The 12,717-nt window shown below is 48.6% G+C and overlaps 7 protein-coding genes across 7 annotated transcripts; 2 read left to right on the top strand and 5 right to left on the bottom strand. All coding sequences in view use genetic code 12, as the record gives it.

Annotated features, from left to right (window-relative positions):
• Nucleotides 1-272: 272 nt before the first annotated feature.
• Nucleotides 273-864, bottom strand: UMP1 (20S proteasome maturation factor; the record flags this gene model as incomplete). Its single annotated transcript, XM_006688231.1, has 2 exons — nt 273-725; nt 862-864. 2 exons carry the CDS (start codon nt 862-864, stop codon nt 273-275), a joined length of 456 nt encoding a protein of 151 aa, XP_006688294.1.
• Nucleotides 865-967: 103 nt separating this feature from the next.
• PSN45_000842 (uncharacterized protein) lies at nt 968-2,110 on the bottom strand (the record flags this gene model as incomplete). Its single annotated transcript, XM_006688232.2, has 1 exon — nt 968-2,110. One exon carries the CDS (start codon nt 2,108-2,110, stop codon nt 968-970), a length of 1,143 nt encoding a protein of 380 aa, XP_006688295.1.
• An 888-nt stretch (nt 2,111-2,998) lies between these two features.
• NOP1 (Small subunit processome complex component) lies at nt 2,999-3,976 on the top strand (the record flags this gene model as incomplete). Its single annotated transcript, XM_066157536.1, has 1 exon — nt 2,999-3,976. One exon carries the CDS (start codon nt 2,999-3,001, stop codon nt 3,974-3,976), a length of 978 nt encoding a protein of 325 aa, XP_066013633.1.
• A 294-nt stretch (nt 3,977-4,270) lies between these two features.
• On the top strand, nt 4,271-5,599 carry PSN45_000844 (uncharacterized protein; the record flags this gene model as incomplete). Its single annotated transcript, XM_006688233.2, has 1 exon — nt 4,271-5,599. The coding sequence occupies one exon, from the start codon at nt 4,271-4,273 to the stop codon at nt 5,597-5,599; it is 1,329 nt and encodes a 442-aa protein (XP_006688296.1).
• Nucleotides 5,600-5,684: 85 nt separating this feature from the next.
• Nucleotides 5,685-7,073, bottom strand: PSN45_000845 (uncharacterized protein; the record flags this gene model as incomplete). Its single annotated transcript, XM_006688896.1, has 1 exon — nt 5,685-7,073. The coding sequence occupies one exon, from the start codon at nt 7,071-7,073 to the stop codon at nt 5,685-5,687; it is 1,389 nt and encodes a 462-aa protein (XP_006688959.1).
• A 132-nt stretch (nt 7,074-7,205) lies between these two features.
• Nucleotides 7,206-8,807, bottom strand: PSN45_000846 (uncharacterized protein; the record flags this gene model as incomplete). The annotated part of the gene is made up of 1 exon (XM_006688898.1): nt 7,206-8,807. The coding sequence occupies one exon, from the start codon at nt 8,805-8,807 to the stop codon at nt 7,206-7,208; it is 1,602 nt and encodes a 533-aa protein (XP_006688961.1).
• Nucleotides 8,808-8,927: 120 nt separating this feature from the next.
• On the bottom strand, nt 8,928-12,374 carry CPA2 (carbamoyl-phosphate synthase (glutamine-hydrolyzing) cpa2; the record flags this gene model as incomplete). Its single annotated transcript, XM_066157537.1, has 1 exon — nt 8,928-12,374. One exon carries the CDS (start codon nt 12,372-12,374, stop codon nt 8,928-8,930), a length of 3,447 nt encoding a protein of 1,148 aa, XP_066013634.1.
• Nucleotides 12,375-12,717: the final 343 nt, after the last annotated feature.

Genomic DNA, 12,717 nt, shown 5'->3' on the forward strand with positions numbered 1-12,717 from the left:
TTGCAGAACCTTTGTCGTACTTTAGTTTGAGGAGATGAGTAATTTATTTTAGTTGGTGAAGGTGGCAGTTGTAGGATTAGTGATATTTGCGAATCTTGCTAATAGCAGATGAAGATAAAAAGGGTGAATGCGTGCCCCGTTGGAATAGGGTGAGTAGTCGACGGATTTAGGGGCTCTTCCCATTCACTTCTCCTACTCTCCTACTCTTACTTCTCCAACTGGTGTCGGCCTCTCGGTCTACGCTCTCTCTCGGACTCGTCAATTAATCTATACTAATTAATACCCATTTTACGCTCCATCTCCGAGTGGAAGTCCTTCACCGTATATCCTCCACTCACATCCTGCTTGTACACGTCTTCCCAGTCAACAGACGCATCCTTGTTCAACAAGATGTCCTTGTGCATTTCAGTTATAGTAGACCCTCCCAACACTTCTGGCTTGAAGTCGGTGGCTTCCACGATGCCCAACTCCATGGTTCTCTTGATGGGTTCTCCGGCTCCAAATACTCTTCTGTATGATTCTAACCGGGTCTGGTGTTGGGTTTCTTCCCAGTTTCCGAGTCTCGATTCTAAAGGATGACGATTGTTGATTTGCGACGCCAAACTGGCAGGGCCCTGCTGAGACCTTAACATATCACTAAAACCAGGCGCATGAGCTGCCTTGTCGCCAACCTCAGCATGGTTTATGGTGGATTGGTGGTTATTGTCTGGAACTATTCTCAATGACTTGAAAGGTTAGTACACTAACAGATGAGTTAGCAGACCCAGAGGATAAACTCTCCACCACACTGTGCTAGTTTAAAGCAGTGGAAACTGATGTCCCTAGACATGGATGTCTGGCCTGAGTGGCAATTGTACGTACCATATTACTTCTTGATAGTGGCAACAATCAGTTGAATCCACGCGAACATTTGACTGCGAGGTAGAGGGTTTACGGGCACACGCACGACCACACATATATTACCTACCTAAATTCTGTCAACTGGCTCCTCAAGTGGAGCCACATCGACAGACGACTTGAGAACACCGGGCACCCACGACCACTCCTCGGGTGTCAAAACCCCATTGAAGCACAAGGTTCCAAACACCAACAACCCGAAACCAACAAACTGCAAAAAGTGGAATGACTCCCATCCCATTATCATAGCCAACAACCACACCATTAACGTCCTACAGGCATCGATAGTGGACCTGGAAGTTGCCGACAAGTGGAACGTCAACGAAATGCCAAAAAAGTTGAACGACGAGATCGAGAGCATTATCAACACCAGTGCGCCCATAATGTGGTAGGAACCAAGCATCTGCGAAAGGCCTTCTTTCATGTTGAATGGCAGGTGTTCAAAATCAGATGGGTCCAACACGGCACCCAAGACAAAGTATAACACCACCAACGCCACTGCCAATACCACGGCCCCGTAGAAGCCTTCGAAATATACCAATTGCAATGGCATTATGGGATTCTTTCTCAAGAGGTGCTCTTCCACCACAAATTGGAATGCCTGACACAACTCGGCCACCACCACCAACACAAGCCCCACCATCACCATTTTCGAGGTACCTTCGGCCGCACCATCGCCCTGCGACGAGCCACTCAACCCCACCAACGTAATTCCACCAGTCACAATTACCAACGCGAGCCACTCCAAGCGGGTGACTTTTCTCTTTAAAAAAACCACCGATAAAAATGCCACAAATAACACCAACGAGCCCCGGATCATCTGGTAAACTGACACAGGGATGAATATTAACCCGAAGTGCAACATGGTGGTTCCCACCAAGTCACAAATGGCAGGTACACTTAACTTCAACGAACTAGCCAACGGCAACTGCGGCAAATCAGCATCTTCCCCGATGGGCTTGTACCCGTCGGCACCAAAGCTCAAGAGTGACGTGCGGTACATAAGATAGTACACGACGTAGCAGAGCATTTCTCCTACGAACATCTGGAGGGTCTGAAGGGCTGGTTGTTGGAATGTGTGATGGTTCGACACATCAGGGTCCAGGCAATTGTCCACACACTGGTTGTCTTGGTACTTGGTGAAGATCGAGTTGAGGCACCCGGTGACGATGGTGCCCACCACAAACACCAACAATGTGACATTGGAGTTCATTTTACGTGTGAGTTAAATTCAGAATTGTTGAGTGAGTGCTTCCATCAAGTGGCTCCAAAAATGAGTTTCGCGTCGCTCTCACCGAAGGTCTAAAAACCATGACAACGACTATTATTGTGCTGGTCTGAGATGACCAGTATGGCGTTGAAGGCGTACAGGAGGCGTGTGGGAGGGCTCCGAGGAGAGCAATGACGGGTTTCGGGGGTATGGTGGCTCAGAATACGGCAATTGTTGGGGTCCAGTGACTGCTAAAAGAGTCTGCTTGGGTATATTTCCTAGATATGGAAATGGGGATGAATAGTGGAGCAACAGAAGTTCAAGAGAGTGAAAGAGGTCAAAATTACCCCGGAATTTAGGTTTTGGGTGTCTTTCTTATTTGGTGTGCTACTCCAGAGGTGAGACTGAGCCGCACGATGCCCATCTTAAGATCTGGCCGATGGTGGAGTTAAATGGGATTTATTTGAATTAGCACAGACAGCGAGAAGCATTAGACGTCACCAGACAATAGTACTAATATATGTTTAGGTTCTTGTGAGTTTTTGTGGTTTTTGAACACAAACTGTTCAATAAATAGCCGAGTTTACCTCTAAAACAGTAATTGTCAAGCTTTAATCGAGCAAAAGAGGATATAAATGGCACTGAAAAACTGCCAAAAAATCAGCATCTATAGAACCAAAAGTCTAATATCCACCACTTTATTTTCCTACAAGTTACACCTAACTCTGAGCTCACTATACTCTCTTCAAATGTCCTCTCCCATACAAAAGGAGAATATGCGTGTTTGTCCAATTACCCGGCCGTTAGCCCATTTGCAGAGAAAATTTTCAAAAGCGATGGAATGAGAAAATATTTCTTCAGTACACCAACCATACAATAACATATATAACAATGGCTTTCGGTGCATCAAGAGGTAGAGGAGGATTTTCTTCCAGAGGAGGCTCCAGAGGAGGCTCCAGAGGCGGCTTTGGCGGTGACCGTGGTGGTCGTGGTGGCCGCGGTGGTAGAGGTGGGTTTTCTTCCAGAGGAGGCTCCAGAGGTGGTTTTGGTGACCGTGGTGGCCGTGGAGGTAGAGGTGGCGACCGTGGTGGCCGTGGCGGTAGAGGAGGCGCCAGAGGCGGTGCCAGAGGTGGTGCCAAGGTGGTGATCGAACCTCACAGACATGCCGGTGTTTTCATCGCCAGGGGTAAGGAAGATTTATTGGTCACCAAGAACTTTGCTCCTGGTGAATCAGTTTACGGAGAAAAGAGAGTGACCGTCGAAGAACCATCCAAGGTCGAAGGAGAATTACCCACCAAGGTTGAATACAGAGTGTGGAATCCTTTCAGATCCAAGTTGGCTGCTGGTATTATGGGAGGTGTTGATGAGATCGGTATTGCTCCTGGCAAAAAAGTATTGTACTTGGGAGCTGCTTCCGGAACCTCTGTGTCGCACGTGTCGGATGTGGTGGGAGCTACCGGTGTCGTTTATGCCGTTGAATTCTCTCACAGACCCGGTAGAGAATTGATTGGAATGGCCACCAAGAGACCAAATGTGACTCCTATTATTGATGATGCTCGTCATCCTCAGAAGTACAGAATGTTGGTGGACATGGTTGACTGTGTGTTTGCCGATGTGGCCCAACCTGATCAAGCCAGAATCATTGCATTGAACTCGCATTTGTTCTTGAAAGACGGAGGTTTGGTGGTGATTTCCATCAAGGCCAACTGTATTGACTCGACGGTGGATGCTGAAACCGTGTTTGCCAGAGAAGTGCAGAAGTTGAGAGAAGAAAGAATCAAGCCTTTGGAACAATTGACGTTGGAGCCTTATGAAAGAGACCATTGTATTGTTGTTGGTCGTTACATGAGAAGCGGAATTAACAAGTAGGTATGTAATATAAGCACATTGGACTTGATGAATGTAGTTGGTGGAGGTGTTGTGGAAAGTAGGCTGCAGAAGGTAGATTCGTTACCCGATGCGTGTATTTCTCATCGGGTTGTTGAGCATTTGAGATCTGAGCTTCGCGCTGATACAAATCTACACATACCATCCTTTTTGCTTTCAAACGCTGTTACTGGACACTCATATTCCGTGACATTCCTTTACTCCCTGCAGCACGCACCATCTATAGCCATTCATTAGCCCTCTTCATTTCGGCTTCCGCGGTGCTTGTGGTCAGTCATGAATCGAGATACTTCTCATAAACCTGACCTCGGGTCCCACAAAGAACATCATCCCAAGAGGCAAATACCCGGTCCCCAAGCCCCGGATGCCAACGAGGTCATAGAGCTCGACTCGGACGACGAGTCGGATACCACCGGCTCACTGCCCGTGATGTCTTTGAACGAGTCCCATGGTTTGGGTAATACAAACGTCACTGGCAACAGCAGCAACAGTGAAAGCGCCGATATTGTCACGGTGGTGGATGCCGATGCCGACGATGATGACGTGGTAATCACTAGCGTGGTACCCGCAAACTCCCAGCTCCGAGGAACACGTCCTCATCCCGACGATGAATTTAACCGAATCGTGAGGCAACGGCCCGACAGGAGACCAACACCCACCAGTGTGGGAGTGGCGCCAGGGGGCGACGATGATGTACAGATTCTTGAAGAAAGAAGCGTAATAACGGCCGGTCCTCGGCTATGGTTTACTATGTTAAATGGCCCATTGACCGAGTCGGAAACAGCTCTGTCCTCTGACGATGACTTCAACTCTCCAGCCGAATGGGGGTCTCTTCCTCCTCGACACATGAATAACACATCAGACGATGCCGACTACAGGCGAGTCCTTGTCAGAAGAATCGCATCACAAGGAGACCGGGTTTTCCATCGGTTCCATCAAGCCATTCAAGACAACAACGTGGATGGGCCCGCCCGAAGGATCCTCCAGAGTCTTTTTGAGCACACCACCCCTGACGGGATCGAGTTGGGCGACCACTTTTTTCCCATGGGAGTTCTCGGTTCCAACGATATCGAGCGGTCGGTGATGGACAGAATCGAACGAGATAACGAAAGGGAAATGGACCGCAAAATCGAAACCGAAAATACCTTTAACCGTAAGGCCCTCCTTGAGAAGAGATCCCAAATCAAGAGAGAAGTGCAGGGCTACACTTCGGATATAACCAGTAACATGATTATTGGCTGCGAATTGTGCGGAGTGACTCTTGGTGAAGGTATACCTGCAGAATTCAAGACAAACCTAGAGTACAACAAGAAATTAGCTCAACTAAGTATAGAGTACGGGGTTCTGGCCCCATGGTTTTGCTTCAAGCAACTCACGGAAGTCGACAAGGATCTAAGTAGACGGGTGTTTTTATCCAAGTGTGGACACAGCTTTTGTGGAATGTGCATTAAGAACATCGGCAACCGACCCCGAGCCACCAAGAAGAACTCCAAGCAAGATATCACGATAGATAACCCACGGATTTATGCCCCGGCCAAATGTCCATCATTTGGATGTGAGCATAAGTTTAGAGGTAAAAAGTCCTTTATCGAGCTATACTTTTAACCATTATATTTATGTATGTATGTATGTAATTCATGAGACACGTGAGAAATACTTGATACTTAAAAAAACAAAAACGTGAAGCGATTCAATCGATCCTGGCTTCCGACAACGTCAACGGCTTGATGTTATTAGAAAACACTGAAGACCCATTCTTGAACCGGTTGATTTTCTTTAATTTCTCTCTAACAACCATCACCGGAACCGTCAGTTTCGTCACCAAGTAATTGGACAACGAACCCAACAACACCCCTTTGATGGCCGACTGGCCACGAGACCCAACAATCACCAAGGTCGGCTGTAAGTGGTCGATGAACTCTAGAATCAAATGTCTGGGGATTGGGTGGTGGGTAATTTCAATGACAATATGAATCTGTAATTTGGTCAACTTAAGGAGATTCAACACCTGCTGTTTGGCCTTGTTCAACATGTCGAGCCGGTGGGATTCTCTGGCCGATTCGGAATTAGTGTTGCCCTTCAAGTGGTGATTGGCATCGTTTTCCTCAATCACATATACAATGAACAACACCGACCCATCTACCAACACCGTTCCCAACGACCATTCCAACGCAAATATGGACTCGGGCGAAAAGTCCATGCACAAGAGAAACATCTTCGGCTTAACCTTGGGGTCAATCAACTGGAAAAAGTTCCCTCTGGTGATGGTCTGAATCACCCGCGATTGAGGTCTACTGGAGTCCACCTTACCCTCAATGATGGTTTCGTTCAACTTGGACGCAAACTCGCTGTCCAACTTGTCTTCGATGGCTGACGTGTAAGGGATCATGAAGTCCTTGTCATCATCCACCGCAACCGGCTCAGCTATGGGCAGGTTGGACTGTTTGAACTTTTCGTTCTCGTGATCAATGATTTTGCGCCTATAGCTCGAGTAGTCTTCGAGCTTCTGTCTACGGGACGCGAAGTCCTGGTCACTCTTGTCCAAGTCCACCGCTCCACCAAGCAATTGATTCTTCTCATTTTTCAATTTTTCCAATGCTTCTTCGTCAATGGGCTTACCAGCCTTTTTGGCATTGGCAAATGCTCTTTCACTGGCGGTCAATTCCTCCAACTTCTTGATGGTCGACGTGTCGCTCAAGTTGGAGTTCTCCAAGATGTGGGAAATCTCGTGGATTTTCTCGTCCCGACAGGCAAAGTTGGGGAGGATATTGCCGGTGTCATCATACTGGAATTTTTCCTGGTCGTCGTCATCACTGAGATGCTCTTCCTCGCTCTGCTCGTCGTCGAAGTCGAGCGGGACGACATCATTGTCCCCATCGTTGCTGGTGAGCTTAACTAAACGTTCCAGAGGATCATGATTGATGATTGACCATTTTAATTCTCCCTTAGCATCGTTCAGGGGAGACGCCGAGCGGGAGTTGGGATTGGATTGGTTGGGCGAGGGCGAACGGCCTCTGCTCATAGACTTCTGGATGATGGCCAAGCGTTCAGCTTCTAACCGAGATTGACGGCCTGCCATGTGTGAAAAGAAGGAGAAGTGCCAAGGGTTTTTAGAGTTTTATTTTGAGACTTGGTCGTGGCCCGCCTTGCGCGAAACATGGGGATGATAGGGATGGGAGAGGGCGTATATTGGTCATAGATAGTGTGTGCGTTACTCTTCTTCCTCGTCGTCACTTGTGTATTCCACCAATAGCGATGCACCGTTTTTGATGTGCTCTTTGATGGTCGCCTCGAGGTCGTCCACAACCTTTTTGGGGTATGGTTGAATGAGCTCAAACTTGAAGGGAAAGTGCTTGTAGTAGTCCTCAAGGGATATTTGGCAGTCAAAATCGTTGGACGAAATGTGCTCCAACACCTGAGAGGCCGTCTCAAACTCCTCGGCGTCGTCTGCTGCCAAGTGGCGAGGGAATAAGGTACTTTCGAGGTGTAGGTAGAGGTGTTTCAACTGGTTTTGGTTATTAACGTTCAAAATGATCCGTTCTCCATGGGGCAACTTGACCTGGATCCGGGTATTGGGCTCGGGGTTGAGAGTTTCGAACCACCGGCTTTTGATCAAGTTGAACAAAAACAGTCGGCGTTGTTGTAGTAACATCTCATCTTCAAGTTTCTTACTCTTCTCTGCTTTCTTGACCTTGTCCATCTCAAGAGACTTTTGGTAGGCATCATCTTGCTGTTGTTTGATGAGCCGAGCAAACTCCATTTCCCGCTTGTCGGTGATGGCAGCCACCACTTGTGGCTGGTAATTGGAGATTATGCGGCCCAAGTAGATGGCCACCTTATTGGCAGTAGATCCCACTTGTGAAGGCTGTAATAACACCGACGGGAGATTCGACTTGTAGGTGATGGACATCGATGGCAACTTGTGCGGGCTGTTGGAGACGTTGTTGATGAGCATTACAAACGGTAATCTCTTTACCTTGTAGGTACGACCCACCTCATAGGATTCAGGGTTCTTCTCGACATCATTGATGTATATACAAGTGGTAAAGTTGTCGGTGTGGTTGGCTTTATTGAAATGCTTTTCAAAATGATGATTCGATAACAAGTGCGATAACAAGTCGCTGGCTTCTTGTGACCCGTTCACCAATACCACGAGCAACCAGGTGTAGTTGGTTTTGCACTGTTCATACACCTCATTGAAGTTGCCCTCGACAATGTTATATTTGTCAACGTACTCCAGCAACGGCATCTTATGGTCCAAGTCCACGGACTCGTAGTCTATCGCGGCTGGGAAGTAGTTGGCGGTGTTGATCTTGAAGATGAACTTGAACACCTGGTATAAGAACGAGAGAAGCTTTTTGGGCACAAACAAAAGGAGGAACAAGAGCGAGTTGATGGCTCGCAAGTTGTTGGCCCGCAACACCTCACGCTTGGAGGCGTTGAGGCCCACTTCTAGTTGCCAATGGTTAGAGATCCTCGGAGCGTACGGGAGCAGAGGAATCAAGTCATCCAACGGAGAGTCCACCATGCTGTATCTTCGCGAGACGCGGGAGGTGTCGCTGCCGGGATGGCCGTAGTCGACGCCAGATGCTTGGGGCATGTCAGTAGAGGTGTCCACCTCCACAGGTGTTGGAAGCAGCAGTTCTTGGATAAATCCTGATTCGAAAAAGGTGACGATTGAGTTATTCAAGTCCCAATTATGGACGTCCAAAAGGCGGATAATCTGGGAGACATTGTCGTCCAGAGATCCTGTGATGGCTATGAACTCATCCACCGCCGTCTGCTTGGCAGGAGATAGGGTTTGATCGTCCATTTAGTAGAGAACAAGTGAGATTGTGATAGAAGTTCGCGGCTTGGAGGATTGGAGAAATGGTATATACACATGATACTCGCACTTGGCTGCAAACTTTAGCTATATTTATTACGTGACAGTCTACACAGGCTTTCCACCAATGAACTCACTCCATCTCTTGACCTCCTGAGGGATAACTACCGTTTCAGGGGTGACGTCGAAAGAGGGCTTGGCAGCAATATACTTTTTCAAACACTCGGCAAACAACTTGGTGGTGTTGGGCTCGTTGAACAAGGGAATACCAAAGTCAATGGCATTTCTTCTCATGACATAGTCCTTATCCAACAAGTCTTCAGCCCGGGCACGGGCCAAGTTGAACACGGCCCCGATGTCATGCTTCTGGAAGATTTCCCTCAAGGCCCTCTTGTCGGTTTTGGGAAACTCGATGGTTTCCACTGGTTGGTTGGTATATTTGACCAAGTACTCCACCGTTGCATCATCGGCACTGAAGAAATGGTAGCCCAAATCGGACACCAATGCTGCCACATGTCCCAACTTATCGTTGGTCAAGTCTCCACCAAAAAGAATTCCTTGGCCGGGAGTAGGCAACTTAAAGTTCATGGTCGACTGAATCGAAGTCCAGTAGGCCTCATTGACATCTTCACCAAAACAAGCCACTTCTCCAGTGGAGGACATTTCCACTCCCAAGAATGGGTCGGCACCCGCCAACCGAGTGAAGGAGAATTGGGGAACCTTGGTGGCAACCCACCCGTAGTTCTTGTTCATCAAATCCACTGGAGCAGGTACCTCATGCTTGATCAAGGCCTTGACAGCCACGTCGATGAAGTTGACTCCCAACACCTTGGACACAAATGGGAACGATCTGGACGCCCGGATATTACATTCGATGACTTTCAACGCACAGGTGGCATCGTCCAACAGGCCATTTTGGTCGTCTTTGATGATTTGCATGTTGAACGGTCCGGTGATCTTCCAGGCATGGGCCACCTTATCGGCGATTTCCTTCAACCGGGCCATCACCACTGGTGACAACTGCTGTGGAGGCAACACCAAGGTAGCATCACCTGAGTGAACCCCGGCATTTTCCACATGTTCTGACACCGCGTGCACCAACACTTGGCCGTCACTGGCCACCCCGTCAATATCGATTTCTTGGGCCCCTTCAATGAACTTAGAAATCACCACTGGATGGTCCTGAGACACTTTGGAGGCGTTGGATAACTTGGCCTCCAACTCGTTCTGACTGTTGATGACAGACATTGCCGCACCACTCAACACGTACGAGGGACGCACCAACACCGGGTACCCGACATCGTTGGCAAAAGCCTCGGCCTCAGCGATGGACGTCAACTCCTTCCATTGGGGCTGGTCAACACCGATGGAGTCCAAGATCTGGGAGAACTTGTGACGGTCTTCAGCCTTGTCGATGTCTTCCGGGTCGGTTCCCAACACATTGCACCCGTTGTTTTGCAACGCCAATGCGATGTTCTGGGGCAACTGACCCCCAACACTGACGACCACGCCGCTGGCGGTTTCCAACTCGTAGATATCAAGCACTCTTTCCAAGGAAAGCTCTTCAAAATATAACCGGTCGACCTCGTCAAAATCAGTGGACACGGTTTCGGGGTTGTAGTTGATCATGATGGTCTTGTGACCAGACTGACGGAGAGCTCTGGCGGTGGACACGGCACACCAGTCGAACTCGACCGACGACCCGATCCGGTAAACCCCCAGACCCAATACCATGGTTCCTTTGTCATTGAAGTCCAAGTCGGAGGAGGTGGCATTGTAGGTGGTGTACAAGTAGTTTGTGTTCGCTGGAAACTCGGCCGCCAAAGTGTCGATTTTCTTGACAAACGGCACTAGCCCGTACAGTTTTCTGACGGCCCTAACCTCCAATTCCTGTGATCCCACACAAAGAGCGATTTGCTTATCGGAGAAACCCAATTTTTTGGCTCTCTGCATCAAATCACTGTTAATGTTAGCAAGAGTGGTGGCTGCTTCTAATTCCCGGTACATGTTGACGATATTCATCAATTTGTATAAGAACCACTTGTCGATTTTCAGCAACTCGTGCACGCGGTCAACCGTATAGTTTTCATGTAATAAAGCCTGACCCACCGCCAACCATCTTCTATCGGTAGGGTTGGCCAAAGCATCGTCCAAGTCTTCAAAATGATCACCTTGGAATCCAACAAATGATGGGTCCACTTGTCTGATGGCCTTTTGAAACGATTCCTCAAAGTTTCTGCCGATGGCCATCACCTCACCCACCGATTTCATAGCAGATCCAATATCTCTCTTCACGTGCTGAAATTTGGCCAAATCCCATCTGGGAATCTTGGTGACCATATAATCCAATGAAGGCTCGAAGTTGGCGGATGTGGTTCTGGTAACAGGGTTGGGTAATTCGGGTAAAGTGTGACCCAAGGCGATTTTAGCAGCCGTGTAGGCCAATGGGTAACCAGTAGCTTTGGACGCCAATGCCGATGATCTCGACAACCGGGCGTTGACTTCAATGACTCGGTAGTCGAGTCCATCGGGCTGTAAAGCATATTGTACGTTACATTCTCCCACAACTCCCAAGTGTCTAATGATCTTGATGGCTGCGCTTCTCAACATATGATACTCTTCATCCGAAAGCGTCTGCGATGGGGCCACCACGATGGAGTCTCCCGTGTGGATTCCCAACGGGTCAAAGTTCTCCATGTTACACACGGTGATACAGTTATCAACACGGTCTCTGACCACTTCATATTCCACTTCTTTCCACCCTTTCAAGGATTTTTCCACCAAGATCTGGGGTGCCAACGACAACGACTGGGAAGCGAGGTTTCTCAACTCGTCTTTATTGTTGGCGAACCCTGAGCCCAAACCTCCCAACGCGTAGGCGGACCGGACGATGATGGGGTATCCAACTTCTTCGGCTGCTGCCAAAGCATCGTCCACTGTTTCCACGGCAATGGACTCAGCGATGGGGATATTGATTTCATTCAACGCCTGGGCAAACAAGTCACGGTCCTCGGATGTCTCCAACGTCTTGATGGGCGTACCCAACACCTTGACGTTGTACCGCTCGAAAACCCCCATTTTATCCAATTTAACCCCGACGTTCAACGCAGTTTGACCGCCAAACGTCAACAAAATTCCATCGGGTTGTTCTCTTTCAATGATGTACGTGATGTATTCGGCGGTCACCGGCAAGTAGTAGATTTCATCTGCCAAAGCATGGGATGTCTGATTGGTGGCGATATTAGGGTTGATCAAAATACTCTGCTTATTGGCTTCTTTCAACGCTTTGATGGCCTGGGAACCCGAATAATCGAATTCTCCCGCCTGGCCGATGGAGAGCCCTCCGGAACCGATCACCAACACCTTGGAGACGTCGACAAGATGCTGTGCTTTGTCACCTTCAAAGTTTTTCAAGAGCTGAGCACCTGGGTAGGTGGCCAGCAGTTGGGCCAATCTGGACGAGTTTGATACCAATCTTTGGGGAGCATACACGAAGCGGGCAGTAGGCCGCGCTGGTGCAAGCTGACGGAGCATAGGTTTGATTGCTTGCAACATGGTGGTTTTGCAAGGCAATTTGGCTATGGATTGATATTTGCGTAGTGAAAAACTGGAAAATTTTATATAGCGATGGCCGAAACAGGCAATGAGTCAGAGCTAAGCGCGTTGTGAGATCAGTGGGGGTTACCCGGAGGGCAAAAAATGGAATGGGGTTGAGGCCAGGAATATGGGTTTTGGAGAGGAAAAAAAGGGGTATTTGCATTGAGAAGGATGGCGGGGAGGGGACTGAGGGGGGGGGGGGGTTAAATACTGGAAATGAGTGAAGAATGGTAGTTTTGAATGGACTTCAGGTGGTGAGGTTCGAGTACGGCATATAAGCCTTGCCGTCAGTGCGGTCGTG

This window comes from Yamadazyma tenuis, chromosome 1, assembly GCF_029203305.1.
Source record: "Yamadazyma tenuis chromosome 1, complete sequence".
In the NCBI taxonomy this organism is placed as follows: domain Eukaryota; kingdom Fungi; phylum Ascomycota; class Pichiomycetes; order Serinales; family Debaryomycetaceae; genus Yamadazyma; species Yamadazyma tenuis.